Raw genomic sequence first — 20,412 nt, 5'->3', positions numbered from 1 at the left:
AGGGAAGGATGGAAATATTTCCATTATAATTTAATCTCACTTAGAATGGGTGCATGCAATGCCATCTTCTTATATTACAGGATTCATTATAGGATTCACCAAACCAAACAATGCCACAAGTTGTTCCAACATTTTTCAGATAGTTGAAAATCCCTCTTAAATGGTAGCATTTTAAATTGGCATTAAATATCTGTTCATTAGTGAGTTTTCTTGAATTCTTCAAGGAGGCACCAGAGACAGATTGAACATTTTTTGTTCAATGACCTGAAAAAGCTTTTTAACTTGTGTAACACACCATGTCTTTCAGAAAACGAGGTATGTCCACATAATCTCAGAATTCCAACCACCACCCCAAGGGCCATGAACATATAAACTATTTCCCATCAGTTTCTCAGTGCAGTTCCAAGATTGGGAAGAGCTCAACAGAAGAGATGAGGCAGATGGAGAACAGAGGTGAAGACAGACCAAGAACAACGACAGGTAAGTGGGAAGAAGGAGGTGGCGAGATCCTCGCAGGGAGGAACTGTCAGTGCGCCGTGTTCAGCAGTGCTCTCCACATTCGCCACCCAGAACTTTCTAAAACACCAATACTGATACATATAGTACTTTAGACTCAGAAAATACACAGAGTATTTCTGAATGTTATATATATAAATATTCTAAATTACATCATACTACTGTTTAAAAATCACTTCCACATCTCACACGTTTTAAAAATGACAAGAACATACACAAGGTTTGTTTCTTCTAAATTCCTTTGCTGCTGCTTCTGACCTCACTGGACTTAGAATCCTTTATCAAAACCAGCTGCTACAGAGATAATGATGTCATTAGGAAATTAGATTTTTGGTATCTGGGTTGGGCATGCGGGAGGAGCAAATGACAACAAATTACTAGAGAATAAAAGTCCATCTGAACAAACACAATAATAACAGATATGGGTAACCACACAGAGACCACCTTCAACCTGCTACCTTTTCCAGATTAATCAGACATAAGAAATCAAGGTGGTTGAGAAATACACTGCCTACAAACACATGAAAGGATGCTCAACATCACTAATCATTAGACAAAGGCAAATCAAAAATGCAACAAGGTATCACCTCACATCAGTCAGAATGGCCATCACCAAAAAAATCTACAAACAATAAATGCTGGATAGGGTGTGGAGAAAAGGGAATCCTCTTGCACTTTGGTGGGAATGTAAATTGATACAGCCACTATGGAGAAGAGTATGGAGGTTCCTTAAAAAACTAAAAATAGAACTACCATACGACCCAGCAATCCCACTACTGGGCATATACCCTGAGAAAACCGTAATTCAAAAAGAGTCATGTACCACAGTGTTCACTGCAGCTCTGTTTACAATAGCCAGGACATGGAAGCAACCTAAGTGTCCATCGACTGATGAATGGATAAAGAAGATGTGGCACATATATACAATGGAATATTACTCAGCCATAAAAAGAAACAAAATTGAGTTATTTGTAGTGACGTGGATGGACCTAGAAACTATCATACAGAGTGAAGTAAGGCAGAAAGAGAAAAACAAATACCGTATGCTAACACATATATATGGAATCTAAAAAAAAAAAAAGGGTTCTGAAGAACCTAGGGGCAGGACAGGTATAAAGGCGCAGATGTAGAGAATGGACTTGAGGACACGGGGAGGGGGAACGGTAAGCTGGGACGAAGTGAGAGAGTGGCATGGACGTATATACTCTACCAAATGTAAAATAGATAGCTAGTGGGAAGCAGCCACATAACACAGGGAGAACAGCTCGGTGGTTTGTGACCACCTAGAGGGCTGGGATAGGGAGGATGGGAGGGAGACACAAGAGGGAAGAGATATGGGGATATATGTCTAGCTGATTCACTTTGTTATACAGCAGAAACTAACACACCATTGTAAAGCAATTATACTCCAATAAAGATGTAAAAAAAAAAATACACTGCCTAATGGTTGGGCTTCCTAATATATATGAAATAATGCAAAGTCTTCTGTATCTCCTTCTTATAATATCAAAGTAGAAAATATTAAAATAAGTTTACATTTTGGTCACATTTGTAGTTGGATACACTAATGCAGTTCAAGCACCCATATAAAGACTAGAGAAATGGAAAACCTATTAGAATTCATTAATAAAAATGAATTTTTAAAAATGCTGCTACCTCACTATATTTGAAAATATACTGAATTTTTAAAATGTAGGGGCTTCCCTGGTGGCGCAGTGGTTAAGAATCTGCCTGCCAATGCAGGGGACACGGGTTGGAGCCCTGGTCGGGGAAGATCCCACATGCCGCGGAGCAACTAAGCCCGTGCACCACAACTACTGAGCCTGCACTCTAGAGCTCGCAAGCCACAACTACTGAGTCCACACGGCACAACTACTGCAGCCTGCGCGCCTAGAGCCCGTGCTCCACAAGAGAAGCCACCGCAATGAGAAGCACGCACAACGCGACGAAGAGTAGCCCCCGCTCATCACAACTAGAGAAAGCCCGCGTGCGGCAACGAAGACCCAATGCAGCCCAAAAAATTAAATAAATTCTAAAAAATAAAAAAATTAAAATGTAGACCCAAGTAACAGCACAAGTAGGGAGAAACACCTCCTGTCTTAAGCTTTTGAACTAGGAGGGGATGGATCTTGGAGTCCAATAGACCCAGGTTTCAGTCCTGGCTCTACTACTACCAGATCTTAACAAGATGCAGGTGATTTCACCCCAACAAGCCTCAGTTTCCACATCACCTTTATAAATAAAATAGGGATAAGAATTAAATGAGATAATATGCATAAAATCTTTAACCCAATGCCTGGAACATACTAGTATGTTAATAAATGGAGGAGAAAGAGTTGTTCTTGTTGTGTGGTCATTTATTCAACAAGTATTCACTGAACTCCTATTTTGCACCCAACACTACCATAAGGGCTGCAGCAAGACAACAAAGTTCTCTCTGTTTTTACTGTTCGTGACCAGCACTGAAGTGGAGAGATCCTTCTAAAAGAGAGCTCTAGGCAACAGTTAACCAGAATAACTTTACACTGATTGAATTTATCCTAATTGCTTCTTTACCCTCTTTACTTCATTCGAGAAGATCTAATCTTACAGTCTGCAGAGTTTGGAAAGTGATGCAAAGAAAATTTCTTCTTTGCCTTATTTAACATATTGCTGTAGCTAGCACATGTTCATACTCTGACAGATGATATTTGGAACACCAAGTAAAACATTTTGCAAACTTTACAGTTTTCCTACACTTGCGAGTAGCAATTTCTAAATAAAAGAGAGTTTACAAGGCTTTAAATCTGCAGCGCTTTTACTCAGAAATTGAAAAATTAAGATCGAGTCAGAAGCAAAACAACAGAACATTTCACCTCAGCTATTTAATTATAAACTGCTACGTGACGTTCATTACAAAACCACATAAGATTTGGGGCAAGAATTGACCCATACACATACATAAAGTTGGAAGAGAGGATGAGGAAAGAAGGATGGCAGAAGGTTGGTAGTTAAATCTCAGCGAATGGGAGGAATACATATCAATTTCATGAATTACGGTTCTACTTACATTTCTGAAATCATAACTAATTACCCAGTTTTAAGTTAAAGGTTTTGCTTTAATTAATACCATTAGTGGTTTTTGAATAAAAGGAAATAATATGAATTCAAAGTCTTATTCTCACTTTGGAAATCCAATCTCATTCAATACATCTAATGGAACTATAAGGCACTATACTTAGTCTAATAATGTTCCTGATGAATCCCCTAAAAATTCCATGTACCTATTCTGCTTGCCATGATTGGCTACATCAGGCTTCTGCTTCATTCAACACAAAGGAGGGCATTTATACCAGATGCCACTGTCTACTTGAAACTCCACTTGGCTTTCTCACAGCTCTCTCAAATTTAACATAACCCAAAACGAAATCATCATTCTTCTCTACAGAATTGTCCTGGCTCACGGTCTCCTGTGTTAGAGAAACAGCAGCCAGTTGCTCAAGTTGACCTGGAGGTTGCTAATTAGCAATTGTATAACCCTGGACAATGCATTTAATCACTGTAAGCCTGTTTTCTGTCTGTAAAATGGGTATAGAAATATTAGTATCTACCTTATAGGATTGTTGGGGATTAAATGAGATTCATTAGCATGATGCATGGCATATAACAAATACTTAATGAATCTTGGCAATAATAATTAAAAACAACAAACTACCATTATTCTTCACTCCTTCTGTCAGACAAGACTTCTGATGAGGACCTCATCAGAAATTAGTCCTGGGCTTCCCTGGTGGTACAGTGGTTGAGAATCTGCCTGCCAATGCAGGGGACATGGGTTCGAGCCCTGGTCTGGGAAGATCCCACATGCCGCGGAGCAACTGGGCCTGTGAGCCACAATTACTGAGCCTGCACGTCTGGAGCCTGTGCTCTGCAACAAGAGAGGCCACGACAGTGAGAGGCCTGCGCACCACAACGAAGAGTGGCCCCCGCTCACCACAACTAGAGAAAGCCCTCGCACAGAAACGAAGACCCAACACAGCCAAAAATAAAAATAATAAAATAAATAAATTTAAAAAAAAAAAAAAAAAAAAAAAAAAAGAAATTAGTCCTATTTCTATTCCCTAAACATATCTCTAGTCAATTCACTTCTATCCATTCCCATTGCCATCATCCTAATATAAGCCATCCTCATCTTATATTTCATTGCTGAAATAACCTTATTGTTCTCCTTGTGTCAATTCTTGCCCCTTCCACTTGGGAGTCAGAATGAACTCTCTAAAATTCTAGGATGATATCAATTTACTGCTTAGAACTCTACAATGGCTACACTGTCCTTCCAATAAAGTCCAAACATATCAACCTGGTTTTCTAAAGCCTTCCGGGATCTGGCACTGCTTAATCTCCAGACTCTAGCACTATCCCCTTTGCATTCATGCTCTAGATTTACAAATCTTCTGTCAGTTCCTCCAACTTGCCAAGCACATTCACCTCAGAGTACATACTGTTTTGTACATACTGCTTCTTCTACCAGGAAACATCTCTTCTCCCAGGGTTAACCAGCATTCAGGTCTCAACGTAAATATTACTTTCTCAGAGAGATCATCTCCAATACTCTTAGCTTCCTCCATAACATACCCTGTCATTAAAGGCAACACATTCCCAATTACTTGTTTACTGGCTGTCTTCTATGAAAGCAAAAACAATATCAGTTTTGTTTACTGCTATATCTCTGGAATTCTACTTCTTGAATGAGTGAGTGTATGACTGACTGATGAATCAATCAACAAATAGGAAAGAAGGAGGACCTCCAACATGGCAGAGGAGTAAGACATGGAGATCACCTTCCTCCCCACAAATACAACAAAAATATATCTAAATGTGGAACAACTCCTACAGAACACCTACTGAACGCTGGCAGAAGACCTCAGACTTCCCAAAAGGCAAGAAAGTCCCCACGTACCAGGCTGTGTGGCTGACAGGGTCTTGGTGCTCCGGCTGGGTGTCAGGCCTGAGCCTTGGAGGTGGGAGAGCCGAATTCAGGACACTGGACCACCAGAGACCTCCCAGCCCTATGTAATATCAATCGGCGAGAGCTCTCCCAGAGATCTCCATTTCAACGCTAAGACCTAGCTCCACTCAACAACCAGCAAGCTCCACTGCTGGACACCCCATGTCAAACAACTAGCAAGACAGGAACACAACCCCACCCATTAGCAGAAAGGCTGCCTAAAATCATAATAAGGTTACAGGCACCCCAAAACACACCACCGGACATGGTCCTGCCCACCAGAAAGACAAGACCCAGCCTCATCCACCAGAACACAGGCACCAGTCCCCTCCACCAGAAAGCCTACACAACCCACTGAACCAACCTTACCCACTGGGGGCAGACACCAAAAACAACGGGAACTACAAACCTGCAGCCTGAGAAAAGGAGACCCCAAACACAGTAAGTTAAGCAAAATGAGAAGACAGAGAAATACGCAGCAGATGAAGGAGCAAAGTAAAAACCCACCAGACCAAACAACTGAAGATGAAGTAGGCAGTCTACCTGAAAAACAATTCAGAGTAATGATAGTAAAAATGATCCAAAATATTGGAAACAGAATGGAGAAAATACAAGAAACGTTTAGCTAGGACCTAGAAGAACTAAAGAGCAAACAAACAATGATGAACTCACAATAAATGAAATTAAAAATTCTCTAGAAGGAATCAATAGCAGAATAACTGAGGCAGAAGAACGGGTAAGTGAGCTGGAAGATAAAATAGTGGAAATAACTACCACAGACCAGAATAAAGAAAAAAGAATGAAAAGAATTGAGGACAGTCTCAGAGACCTCTGGGACAACATTAAACGCACCAACATTCGAACTATAAGGGTCCCAGAAGAAGAAGAGAAAAAGAAAGGGACTGAAAAATATTTGAAGAGATTATAGTCGAAAACTTCCCTAATATGGGAAAGGAAACAGTCAATCAAGTCCAGGAAGCGCAGAGAGTCCCATACAGGATAAATCGAAGGAAAAACACACCAAGACACATATTAATCAAACTATCAAAAATTTTAAATACAAAGAAAAAATATTAAAAGCAGCACGGGAAAAGCAACAAAAAACATACAAGGGAATCCCCATAAGGTTAACAGCTGATCTTTCAGCAGAAACTCTGCAAGCCAGAAGGGAGTGGCAGGACATATTTAAAGTGATGAAAGGGAAAAACCTACAACCAAGATTACTCTACCCATCAAGGATCTCATTCAGATTTGATGGAGAAATTAAAACCTTTACAGAGAAGCAAAAGCTAAGAGAATTCAGCACCACCAAACCAGCTTTACAACAAATGCTAAAGGAACTTCTCTAGGCAGGAAACACAAGAGAAGGAAAATACCCACAAAAAAAAACCCAAAACAATTAAGAAAATGGTAATAGGAACATACATATCGATAATTACATTAAATGTAAATGGATTAAATGCTCCAACCAAAAGACACAGGCTTGCTGAATGGATACAAAAACAACACCCATATACATGCTGTCTACAAGAGACCCACTTCAGACATAGGGACACGTACAGACTGAAAGTGAGGGGATGGAAAAAGATATTCCATGCAAATGGAAATCAAAAGAAATCTGGAGTAGCAATTCTCATATCAGACAAAACAGACTTTAAAATAAAGTCTACTACAAGAGACAAAGAAGGACACTACATAATGATCAAGGGCTCAATCTGAGAAGAAGATATAAAAATTGTAAACATTTATGCATCCAACATAGGAGCACCTCAGTACGTAAGGCAAATGCTAACAGCCATAAAAGGGGAAATCGACAGTAACACAATCATAGTAGGGGACTTTAACACCCCACTTTCACCAATGGACACAAAATCCAAAATGAAAATAAATAAGGAAACACAAGCTTTAAATGATACAAACAAGATGGACTTAATCGATACTTATAGGACATTCCATCCACAAACAACAGAATACACTTTCTTCTCAAGTGCACATGGAACATTCTCCAGGATAGATCATATCTTCAGTCACAAATCAAGCCTTGGTAAATTTAAGAAAATTGAAATCATATCAAGTATCTTTTCTGACCACAGCGCTATTAGACTAGATATCAATTACAGCAAAAAAACTGTAAAACATACAAACACATGGAGGTTAAACAATATGCTACTAAATAACCAAGAGATCACTGAAGAAATCAAAGAGGAAATCAAAAGATACCTAGAAAAAAATGAAAATGAAAACACGACAACCCAAAACCTATGGGATGCAGCAAAAGCAATTCGAAGTGGCAAGTTTATAGCAATACAATCCTACCTCAAGAAACAAGAAAAATCTCAAATAAACAACCTAACCTTACACCTAAAGCAATTAGAGAAAGAAGGACAACAAAAACCCAAAGTTAGCAGAAGGAAAGAAATCATAAAGATCAGATCAGAAATAAATGAAAAAGAAATGAAGGAAACAATAGCAAAGATCAATAAAACTAAAAGCTGGTTTTTTGAGAAGATAAACAAAATTGATAAACCTTTAGCCAAACTCATCAAGAAAAAAAGGGAGAAGACTCAAATCAACAGAAATAGAAGTGAAAAAGGAGAAGTAACAACTGACACTGCACAAATACAAAGGCTCATGAGAGATTACTACAAGCAACTGCATGCCAATAAAATGGACAACCTGGAAGAAATGGACAAATTCTTAGAAAAGCACAACCTTCCGAGACTGAACCAGGAAGAAATAGAAAATATAAACGGACCAATCACAAGCACTGAAATTGAAACTGTGATTAAAAATCTTCCAACAAACTAAAGCCCAGGACCAGATGGCTTCACAGGCGAATTGTATCAAACATTTAGAGAAGAGCTAACACCTATCCTTCTCAAACTCTTCAAAATATAGCAGAGGGAGGAACACTCCCAAACTCATTCTACGAGGCCACCATTACCCTGATACCAAAACCAGACAAAGATGTCACAAAAAAAGAAAACTACAGGCCAATGTCACTGATGAACACAGATGCAAAAATCCTCAACAAAATATTAGCAAACAGAATCTAACAACACATTAAAAGGATCATAAACCCCACCTGATCATGGTGTATCCCAGGAATGCAAGGATTCTTCAATATATGCAAATCAATCAATGTGATACACCATATTAACAAACTGAAGGATAAAAACCATATGATAATCTCAATAGATGCAGAAAAAGCTTTTGACAAAATTCAACAACCATTTATGATAAAAACCCTCCAGAAAGCAAGCATAGAGGGAAATTACCTCAACATAATAAAGGCCATATATGACAAATGCACAGCCAACATCATCCTCAGTGGTGAACAACTGAAACCATTTCCACTAAGATCAGGAACAAGACAAGGTTGCCCACTCTCACCACTATTATTCAACATAGTTTTGGAAGTTTTAGCCACAGTAATCAGAGAAGAAAAAGAAATAAAAGGAATCCAAATCAGAAAAGAAGAAGTAAAACTGTCACTGTTTGCAGATGACATGATACTATACATAGAGAATCCTAAAGATGTTACCAGAAAACTACTAGAGCTAATTAATGAATTTGGTAAAGTAGCAGGATACAAAATTAATGCACAGAAATCTCTTGCATTCCTATACACTAATGATGAAAAATCTGAAAAAAAAATTAAGGAAACACTCCCATTTACCACTGCAACAAAAAGAATAAAATACCTAGGAAGAAACCTACCTAAGGAGAAAAAAGACCTGTATGCAGAAAACTATAAGACACTGATGAAAGGAATTAAAGATGATACAAACAGATGGAGAGATATACCATGTTCTTGGATTGGAAGAATCAACATTGTGAAAATGACTATACCACCCAAAGCAATCTACAGATTCAACGCAATCCCTCTCAAACTACCAATGGCGTTTTTCACAGAACTAGAACAAAAAATTTCACAATTTGTATGGAAACACAAAAGATCCCGAATAGCCAAGGCAATCTTGAGGAAGAAAAACGGAGCTGGAGGAATCAGGCTCCTTGACTTCAGACTATACTACAAAGCTACAGTAATCAAGACAGTATGGTACTGGCACAAAAACAGAAATATAGATCAGTGGAACAGGATAGGAAGCCCAGAGATAAACCCACGCACATATGGTCACCTTTTCTTTGATAAAGGAAGCAAGAATACACAATGGAGAAAAGACAGCCTCTTCAATAAGTGGTGCTGGGAAAACTGGACAGCTACATGTAAAAGAATGAAATTAGGATACTCCCTAACACCATACACAAAAATAAACTCAAAATGGATTAAAGACCTAAATGTAAGACTGGACACTATAAAACTCTTAGAGGAAAACATAGGCAGAACACTCTGTGACATAAATCACAGCAAGATCCTTTTTGACCCACCTCCTAGAGAAATGGAAATAAAAACAAAAATAAACAAATGGGACCTAATGAAACTTAAAAGCTTTTGCACAGCAAAGGAAACCAAAACAAGACGAAAAGATAACCTTCAGAATGGGAGAAGATACTTGCAAACAAAGCAACTGACAAAGGATTAATCTCTAAAATATACAAGCAGCTCATGCAGCTCAATATCAAAAAAACAAACAACCCAATCCAAAAATGGGCAGAAGACCTAAATAGACACTTCTCCAAAGAAGATATACAATTTGCCAACAAACACATGAAAGGATGCTCAACATCACTAATCATTAGAGAAACGCAAATCAAAACTACAATGAGGTATCACCTCACACCAATCAGAATGGCCATCATCAAAAAATCTACAAACAATAAATGCTGGAGAGGGTGTGGAGAAAAGGGAACCCTCTTGCACTGTTGGTGGGAATGTAAATTGATACAGCCACTATGGAGAACAGTATGGAAGTTCCTTAAAAAACTAAAAATAGAACTACCATACGACCCAGCAATCTCACTACTGGGCATATACCCTGAGAAAACCGAAATTCAAAAAGAGTCATGTACCACAATGTTCACTGCAGCTCTATTTACAATAGCCAGGACACGGAAGCAACCTAAGTGTCCATCAACAGATGAATGGATAAAGATGTGGCACATATATACAACGGAATATTACTCAGCCATAAAAAGAAACGAAATTGAGTTATTTGTAGTGAGGTGGATGGACCTAGAGTCTGTCATACAGAGTGAAGTAAGTCAGAAGGAGAAAAACAAATACTGTATGCTAATGCATATATATGGACTCTCAAAAAAAAAAAAAAAGGTTCTGAAGAACCTAGGGGCAGGACAGGAATAAAAACGCAGACGTAGGGGATGGACTTGAGGACACGGGGAGGGGGAAGGGTAAGCTGGGAGGAAGTGAGAGAGTGGCATGGACATATATACACTACCAAATGTAAAATAGATAGCTAGTGGGAAGCAGCTGCATAGCACAGGGAGATCAGCTTGGTGCTTTGTGACCACCTGGAGGGGTAGGATAGGGAGGATGGGAGGAAGATGCAAGAAGAAAGAGATATGGGGATATATGTATATGTATAGCTGATTTACGTTGTTATACAGCAGAAACTAACACATTGTAAAGCAGTTATACTCCAGTAAAGATGTTCCAAAAAAAAATACCAAAGAGAAAAGTATCTTAAAAAAAACCACAAAAAACAAATAGGAAAGAAAAGATGCTGTATAGTAAAGAATTTGTCTGGTCTTTGTCCCAGATTCCTGGGTTGGAAATGTCTAAACCCTTGGAATGTCTTTGCTATTCAAGGCGGGGCCTTTGCGATCACACCTGAGTTTAAGCTAAGGAGACAAATCAGCACAGGCTTCCTAGCTGGTGAACACACAGATGTGTGGAAAGGGTGATGAGTCCTGACTCCATAAGGAGAGGGCTCAGAAGCTCTGTGTTTGGACACGTCTCGGACTGTGCCTTATGTGTCTGTTCATTTGGCTGGTCTCGATTTGTATCCTTCACAATACAACTGTAATTTTTTTAAGGGTAGCAAATTGTCGAACCTGAAGGGGTAAGGGGAATTTGTAGCCAGTTGGTCAGAAGTGCAGGTGGCCTGCGCCCCCAAACTTGTAGCTGATGTCTGAAGTGAATGCAGTTTAATTGGAGACTGTGTCCTTGAACTTGTGGAGTCTACACTACCTCTGGGGTGGTTAGGGACAGAATTCAATTGTATTACAAAAGGGAAGTTTTGGGAAGTATCCTTAACCCCTAAAAGGCATGAAAATCATATCGTGGCATAATAGAGAAACTCCACCCTCTTTGCAAACTATCATCCTACCATGCTCCTGTAATCCTTTCCTACATACTTTAGAATAATAGCCTCTGTCCTTTCTTGAGCCTGAGTCATTTTATACCTGGGTTCCAGGAAAAAAAAAAAAAGGAAGGAGGGTATTTCCAAACACTTATCATTGGTGCTCTCTCAACTAACTTTATTTTGCCCTACTATTTTTCATCCCCTCTCAGCACCCCACCAATCGCCAATCTACCACTACAGTTTCCTCTTTAAGCCTCTCTTCTCCATTTTGAAATGATTTCTCCATGTCTTTCATTAACTAAGATAGTCATTTCCTCAGGGTGACTGATCCAGCAAGGAGACAGTAAACTGAATGTACTAATCCCAATAAGATGTAAATGAAGATGCCATTGCCCTTTCAGAGATATTTACATTTCAAAAGAAGGCAATTTAAAACTAATTTCTAATTAGTAAAGTTCCTGAAATTGGCAAGAAGATAATCTGAAGCATTATATATTTTTAAACCCTCTAAAGAAGCAAGACTCTTCTACTTGTAACTTCCTTCATCAATTGGGACTGGAAAGCCACATAACTTCCCAGTACGCTCAAGATTTCTTCCTTCCCAGGGTTCCTAGAAAAGTTTTCCTCAACCCAGTTCCTGCAGGCTTGCGGCTCCCTCTCCTAGGCATCTATTTCCTCTTTCTTTGACACTGAACTATAAGGAAGCCATCTCTGGATTCCAACCAAATTAATTACCTGAGAGTTTGTCATTTTGAAGATCACTGGTCCTTTCCCCCAAGTAGCTAAAAATACTCTTGGGTCTTTTGTTAAAAAGCTTTGAAAATTAAGTATAAACAGTTACAGAGTTGACTGATCTTAACTATTAATCTCTGCTCAAACTATCTTTTAAGATACGTATTCCCAACACTCAACTATTCTCCATCTCAGAACATTCAGGGAAATACTAGGTTGTAGGGGAGAAAAACAGAACACAAATGCTTCCCAAGTATTTCCCATAATCCATAAGGTTGCTTAGGCAAGGATAATCAAGAGGTATTTTTGCATTCAGCTGAGGAGAAGGTAGGATACCAATTTAAAAATAACCCACCAAATACATTAATAGAACAATTATTAATTTATGAAGGGCACAGGAAGAAAAGAGAATAAAAAGGTCTATTCCAGATTTTGCAATCAATTACTCTTTGCAATCAACTGACTTTTATTATCTATACATATTGTTGTTATTTAAATGATGCTTCCTAATAAAATTACGGGCACTGTGTAGAGATAGGAAAAAGTTGATGGGTAATAAATAGGCCTAAGACACTAAGCCATCACAGGCTGTCACCCTGTACCAACCGATTCTCTTGACTCTACAAGTTACATAAATAATGACAGTATGGGCTTCCCTGGTGGCACAGTGGTTAAGAATCCGCCTGCCAATGCAGGGGACACGGGTTCAAGCCCTTGTCCGGAAAGATGCCACATGCCGCGGAGCAACTATGCCCCTGCGCCACAACTACTAAGCCTGCGCTCTAGAGCCCGTGAGCCACAACTACTGAAGCCCGTGTGCCTAGAGCCTGCGCTCTGCAACAAGAGAAGCCACCCAACGAGAAGCCCGCGCACCGCAACGAAGAGTAGCCCCCGCTTGCCGCAACTAGAGAAAAGCCCACGCACAGCAACAAAGACCCAAGGCAGTCAAAAATAAAATAAATAAATAAGTTTTAAAAAAATAATAATAATAATGATAGTATGGGTGGAGAGGACCTTCATAGCATTTGGCATAGGGAAATTCTTGGTCTAGTATGAATTACAAGCTTGAATAAAGCTATGGTTGATTTTTTTTTTTTTTAATGAATCACAAAACAAGTAACTATCTTTTTCCAGGAGGACCTTTTTATTTTTACCTCTAGAATAAAGAATGCCACTTTTTAAAAGTTAAAAAAATCATAGTGAAATTTGAAAAAAGTATTCTCTGTGGCATACTTGTAAATGCAAGGCTATTCCCCTGGCCTTGGTAAATTACGCCTCCTGCGATGTATTGTATGAAGTCCTCCAAACCAATCTGGAACACACATGAGAGTCTCTCTTGAGGAATCAAGTGAGCACTATAGCAGTCATATTTTGTTAACTAATTGTTTGCTTATTGAAAGGACTGATGTCATTTTCTCTAAATAGCTGAAATTTTTTAAGTTTTCCCAAATCTGTGTTTCTTGGCCTTTGCCTGAGAGAAGACAGCAGATGCTTACTTATTTTACACACCAGAGTTAAGAAGTCATTGTCTCAGCCTTACGCATTTATGGTCTTATCAAGTGATGGTGACCTTTCAGTACAAATTCACACAATTCATGGCCATTTTCTTTCTGCTTATCTTATTGAAAACAATGTTTCTTTCATAACCAATAGCGTTAGCATTTTCCTTTGTAATTCTGAAGATATTAATTTTCTTTATTAAGCACTGACTATGCTTTAGTGGTTAGTGCTATTCAAACAAATGGAATGTACCTTGGTGATTTTTATTTCTTTTTATCATTACTGGTTTCATTAATACTCAGTAGACAAAATTCTCTCCTATGACTTAATAAGGATTGCTAAATCTTACTAGAAATCAATGTACATGTTTGTTATTTTAGGGAATGTTATAAAGGTGAGACTGACATTAAGCAGAGGAGGAAGGAGAATAAATAAGATTATCTTCCCCTTATTAGACAGAAGGGGGGGTATGTGGGATCTGGATGGGGAGGAAAAAGGGAAGAAAGTGAAGGGGCTATAGGCCCAGGTAATCATAAAAAAAAGAAAACATCAACACCAGACCCCTCCCACAAGTTCTAGAGGGTTATACCCACACTAGAGAAAGAAATGTAAGATTTGAGTTGAAATATGACCTAGCAATAAGATAAAATTTAGCTCATAAAGGTGTTTTAATAGTTTCCCCAAAAATCTTGACAAATTAAAATTACAATGCAATATAAGATATCTGCTAATAAATGTCAATATAATTATACAAAGCTTATGATTAAGGAGACAGTTCTGGTAGAGTAGAAAAAAAACAAAATGTATAGCCAATTAATAGTATAATGTATGTGAAAGTGCTGCTATGAACTTTAAAGGCGTATGTAAACATTAGCTATAATTATTTTTATTATTGATCTGTAACCAACCTAGAAATCAAAAATTAAGTTGTCTGTGTATGTGTGTGTGTGTCTCCATAAGTATTCAATCAGAACTATTTAGTTACAATATAACTTCAAAGCAGGGTTTCTCAACCTCAGCACTGCTGAGCTTTTAGACTGATCGTGCTTTGCTGTGGGAGTCTGTCCCGTGCACTGAAGGAAGTTTAGCAGCATCCCCGCCCTGTACCCGCCGGGGGCCAGTAGAACTTCCTCCTCCTCCCCCCTCAATTAGTGACAACCAGAAATGTCTCTGGACATTGCCAGACACTGCAGAACTGCCCCTGGTTGAAAGCTATGTTAAAGCACAAGAAAAACCTAGAAATTATATTTATGGCTCTCCCACCCAAACTGAGGATGAGAGACAGCCAAGATGAACTAGAGCTAGATATCCATCACTAGGCACATGTGGCTACTCAACACTTAAAATGTAGCTGGTCCAAACTGAGATATGTTATAAATGTAAAATACACCCTAGACTTGAGGATTTGGTATGAGAAAAAGAAAACAAAATGTTTCGAAAAACTTTATGTGGATTACATGTTAGTGATAATATTTTGGATACAGTGGGTTAAAATAAAATACATTATAAAAATTAGTTCATTTGTTCCTTCTTGCTTTTTAAAAATGTGGCTACTAGAAATGTTCAAATTAAATGTGTGGTTTGCATTATACTTCCAGTGGACAGTGCTGAACTTGTGCAAAAAATTATCCCTCCTTCACACTATACGTTCCAGGCAGCATTTGATAACAGAGAGCTCTGTCCCCAGTTTTCTCTTTACCTTCTCTCCATTCTCCTTGGATTAGCTCCAGTTTCCTTTCTTCAGTGAGATTACTACTCAGAGATGACTTACCTCCAAATTCTATCTCTAGTTAGGAGCTCTACCGAAACCTAGATCCATATGTCCACTATCGACTTAACAACCCCACTTGGACATCCTAGAGGAACCCCAAACTTAAATGATCCTCATTCCCAAAAAGGCTCCTCCTCCAGGATTCCCCATTTTATTAAATGGCACTATTGACACAGATGCTCAAGCCAGAACCCTGAAGGTCATCATGAGTTCTCTTGCAATCTCTCACAAGTAGAGTCCTGCTTCCTCTACTTCCTCAATATTTCTGGAATCATCCTTTTTCCTAACACTGGCTAGGCCAAGTCACCATTATTTCTCCCCATATCAACTCCATCATCCCTTTTGCCCTCTTATTACACCCTGCCCTCCCCATCTCAACACTTAGCCCGCAGGTAACTAGTTTTGATTAGGGCTGTCTTTCCCTTTAGAACATTATACTACATAAAGCCAGGCGCTTTCCTGTTCATTGTTGTATCTCCAGTTCATTGACTGACAAATGAATGAATGAATGAATAAAGAGGGGTGTAAACTGCTGACTCACAGGTTGCAATTTACTAAGGGGCTGGACTACAAAAGCAGTGGTTCCATTAGCATATGTGGCCCAGGAAAATATCAACCCTTAGGTCTAAATATCAATGCTTACGTATTGACACAAGTCCTAGGATTCTAGAAGTGGGGAAAAGGTGCTTGGGCACCATGTACTCTGCACCCTCATCCTTAAGAGATCTACCTATTGTGCATAAAATCACACTGCAGACTTTGTATATACTGGGCCAGGAAAGAACAGCTGAAGAGTGCCTTTTATAACCCTCCAGCCCAGCAGCAACCTGATGCCTGACATCTTCCGTTTTCAATGGCATAGTCCCAGAGTAGCTATACTTTCAAAATTACCCAGTGAAAAGCAGCTGAAATTTATACAAAGCTAAGGACAACTGTGATTAACTGAACTACTCCTGAAACAAAGTTATTCTTCAAGAACACAAGTTCAAAATAAGTCTCCTCTCATTAGGGATCCTTGATCCCCCTCCTTGCCTAAGCCAGCCTTCACTATCCAGTCCATGACTAGTTTGAAAGGGGTTTGGATGGACTATGGCAGTCTCTATCCTAACTAGTAAGTTACAGCTACTACTGACTTGGAATTTTTAAAAAGTTGAGAATTTTACAGATGTTAGCTGTGCTTTAGGTTAAGCTAAAGGAAGAAGAGCTTGTGAAAGACTCTGAGTAATGTATGTATTAGAGAAGAACAAGGCAAAAATTAGACCTGTGTGTTCATTCATCTTTTGCTACTGGCTCTCCTATAAGTATGGGAATAGCTGTGAGGGTAGGTGGGGCGTGGTGATGTGTGATATGGACCAGGCAGGAGGTGAAAAGATAACACATCAAAGCCAGGGTTAACCCCAGGTCCAATGGCACTATGTAGGGCTATAATGTGTATAACTTTTTTTTAATTGCCTTTTCAAGAAATTATATAAGAGACCATTCTTTTATAGTATGAGGAAGACAGGTGGGGTCTTGACTAAAGAAAGGTTAAGAAACATTTTTTAAAAGTATTTTCTCTTCGTCGTTCCTCCTTTTATAGTCCAATAAAGAAAACAATGGCAATTACCAGGTTCACACCAATTTAGGCAGTGGGATAAAGAGATTTAGTGAAGAAGTGACGTTTTTCTGAACTAGATGCCCTTTTTCTTTCTAGAAATGAGTCAGAGAATGCTGGGTAACTTTCTGAAGCCTGATTTTTTTTTTCTTTTCCTCAAAATCTGGTGAATCTTTTCCATAACAAGGTCCAATACTTCCACATCTCAGCAGAAGCATCGGTTTTTGGCAATAAGGTAGCTGAGGTGTAACACAAGGGAGTAGGAGACTCAGAAAAAACAAACAGTGGCTAAATCCCATGCGCAGTACTCAGTCTCTACGGCAGCTTAGGCAAGTCACTCATCTCTCTGAGCCACGTCTTCTCAACTGGGGTGATAGCTCCCCCAAGGGAACAAAAATTGATTCGGGGGTATGGTGTGAGCTCTTATCCTTTTTATGTATAAAGAACAGATATACATACAGCACATAAACAAGATACACAGTGGATCTGTGGTATTAAAGTCTCATGGGAGGGTGGACTAGGGGAAAATAATGTCTAAAAAGGTTCCTTGTCGGGGGGTGGGGGTAATATTGAACAAAAGGCTGAGACCCCTCTAAGCCTTTATTTCCTCAGCTGTAAAAATGGGTCAGCATTACCCACCACAAAGGATTATTATGATATAGCTGTATCTAAATATATGCAGAGAGAATGAGAGACTGGAAATAAAGCAGGCAGGGAAAACAACCTAAATTGTAGAATCATCATTAAAACACAACCCCAAACATAAAGATTCAAGCGTATATAGATCCATATCATCTAATGATCACTTGTATTAACGAGACCATTTTCTTCTCACTAGTCATTTCACCAATTGAACACCAAACATCCAAAAAGAAAATCCTAGTCAATAAATGCAAGAAGAATCTCTAAACATGAAAAAGATACAAACCTAAAACACCAATTTCAAGACCTGCCAAGCTTGTTTTAATTTTATCATAAATATCTTCTGATGTAAAGTCAACAGCAATGGTCTTTGTTTCCACTTTGAATTTTTCTCCTAGGGAAAAAAACACAAACGGAGAGAGGAAAAATTAATATATGGCAATTAAGATTTAAGCATTTGATGACATTACCCTTTCAAACACTTTTTTCCCCCCAATTTTATATGAAATTTAGACCAGGATAATTTTAAGTGATCATGAGACCACCTAAGATATGATATAGAATCAACACAGTAGCTCTGCAATAAAAATTCCAATGTTATCACAGAGCTGGCTGAATGTTCCTTAATCAGTTCTCCTATAAATCAATAATGATGGCTTTTTAGACCCTTAGGTACAAATAATAAAACATGATGCATATCATAATATTATATACTCTTTAAATATCACTGGTTTGTGATTTTAATTGCAAAATGATACTTCATAATTTCAGGAAAAAGTCTTAAGTGTGATCTATTAAAACAAAAAATCCACCTTATTAAAGTGGAAATAAAATGAATATGATCATATTGGAATTTAGGAGCTTGGTTAATAATGAATAATCACTACATTTAAAAAGCCACACAAAATGCATAGTAATGGAGCTACAAAGTGACACCAGAAAGACCTCAGTGTTCTACTTTGCACAGGACTGTTAAGGTCCAAACAGAGCTAAGGGAAATAACAGATTCAGAAATGAGACCCTGGAGAAACAAAACTCATCTGAGGGAACATGTCATGTTGATTTCTGCCTTCACTAGTGAGCCGCTTTGAGAAGACGGCATGGACTGCGAGGTCACCCAGACTTGGGTACCAATTTGACTTCCACACTTATTTGCTAAATGACTTTGAGCAAGTCACATGTCCTCTATGGGCCTCAGCATCCTCTTGTGAAAATGAAGGTAATAATACCCATTAGTGCTATCAACGCAAAGGTACCAAAGTATTACCTTTAGTACTAACAATACTACCATGTACTGGCATACATGAGGCACTCCATAAAGTCTCCAAGAATGCTTATTCTTTGGAACTTGATGAGAATTCAAAAGAATTAATTTAAAAATCCTGCTTCCAAAAATAAAATTTTCTTCCTTCAAAGTCAATGCCGGCTTATCACAGAATATACAGCAGTAATCCACACAGGAGGTTTCTGTTCTTGATCTGAAAGGATTTATGTCTAAAACTAAAGAGCTGGTTCACAAGAGATTCTTTAGACTCAATGCAAAGTATCCACCCTAGATAGGAATCTATGAATAAACTAGAGAGGATATAACTGACCTGGAAAATACCTTATCTGGTGTTAAAGGTATACCTACTATTCGAATATAAATGAGTTATTACGTGTTCATGTAATGGACAGCCAGATACAAGGCTGTCATTTCCCAGTAGCTGGTCTGACATGTCTTAGCATAAATGGTTCACAGAATTTACCACAAGTAAGTAAAGAACTCTGCCTTTATCAGAGCCACCAATTCACAAGAAAAATGACCAAAATCAAAAGGCTGAAGGATACCTTTTACTGAATGTAAAACTTTATTCCGGAAGTAAAATAAGATAAAATTTATCTATTTATTTGAGGAAAGCAACGTCTGTTTCCACACTAGCACTATATACTGACATTTAGGAAAATTTCTCTCTAGTAATAAAAGCTACCTCACAACCCCTGAATCAAATTTACTTTTAGATCTCACAGGATTTGGTGAATGTACTTATATGGCACAGTCTTACATAGACACGCTGTTTTAAAAAAAAAAAAATCAGAGACCCTTTTGGAAAGAATGTTACTTAATAAGAACCCTCCAGTAAGCTCTTTCTTATGTCTTCACACTAGGATAAGCAAAATGGTTTCTGACACAAGTTTTTCAAGATAAATAAAAATTTGAACTGATACCTGAATTACTCTGAATCATGTTCTAGTCCAGTTAACGTTGTTTACTTTCTCTTAACTTTTCTTCACTGCCTCTACTGTGGGCTTTTCTTTCTTTCTTTTTTAACATAGGTCAGCTCCTGCCACCCTCCTTGCAATCCTCCAAAGCGTTCCATCTCATTTACAGTAAGAACCAAAGTCTTCAGCATCAGCCTGATACTGAACTAATCTCCACCCACTTACTCTCCAGTTGCTCCCC

At 38.5% G+C, this 20,412-nt stretch overlaps 1 protein-coding gene across 1 annotated transcript in view; it reads right to left on the bottom strand.

The window, feature by feature from the left end:
- HSD17B12 (hydroxysteroid 17-beta dehydrogenase 12) overlaps positions 1-20,412 on the bottom strand; it is a 178,894-nt gene that overhangs the window by 49,241 nt on the left and 109,241 nt on the right. Inside the window, exon 4 of the mRNA XM_059931416.1 lies at positions 18,256-18,363. Within this exon, the coding sequence (XP_059787399.1) occupies positions 18,256-18,363 (108 nt within the window). The remainder of the gene's footprint in view (positions 1-18,255; positions 18,364-20,412) is intronic.

This window comes from Balaenoptera ricei, chromosome 8, assembly GCF_028023285.1.
Source record: "Balaenoptera ricei isolate mBalRic1 chromosome 8, mBalRic1.hap2, whole genome shotgun sequence".
NCBI lineage: Eukaryota > Metazoa > Chordata > Mammalia > Artiodactyla > Balaenopteridae > Balaenoptera > Balaenoptera ricei.
Note: the sequence above shows the minus strand (reverse complement) of the source record. Positions and strands in the feature narration are given on the sequence as shown.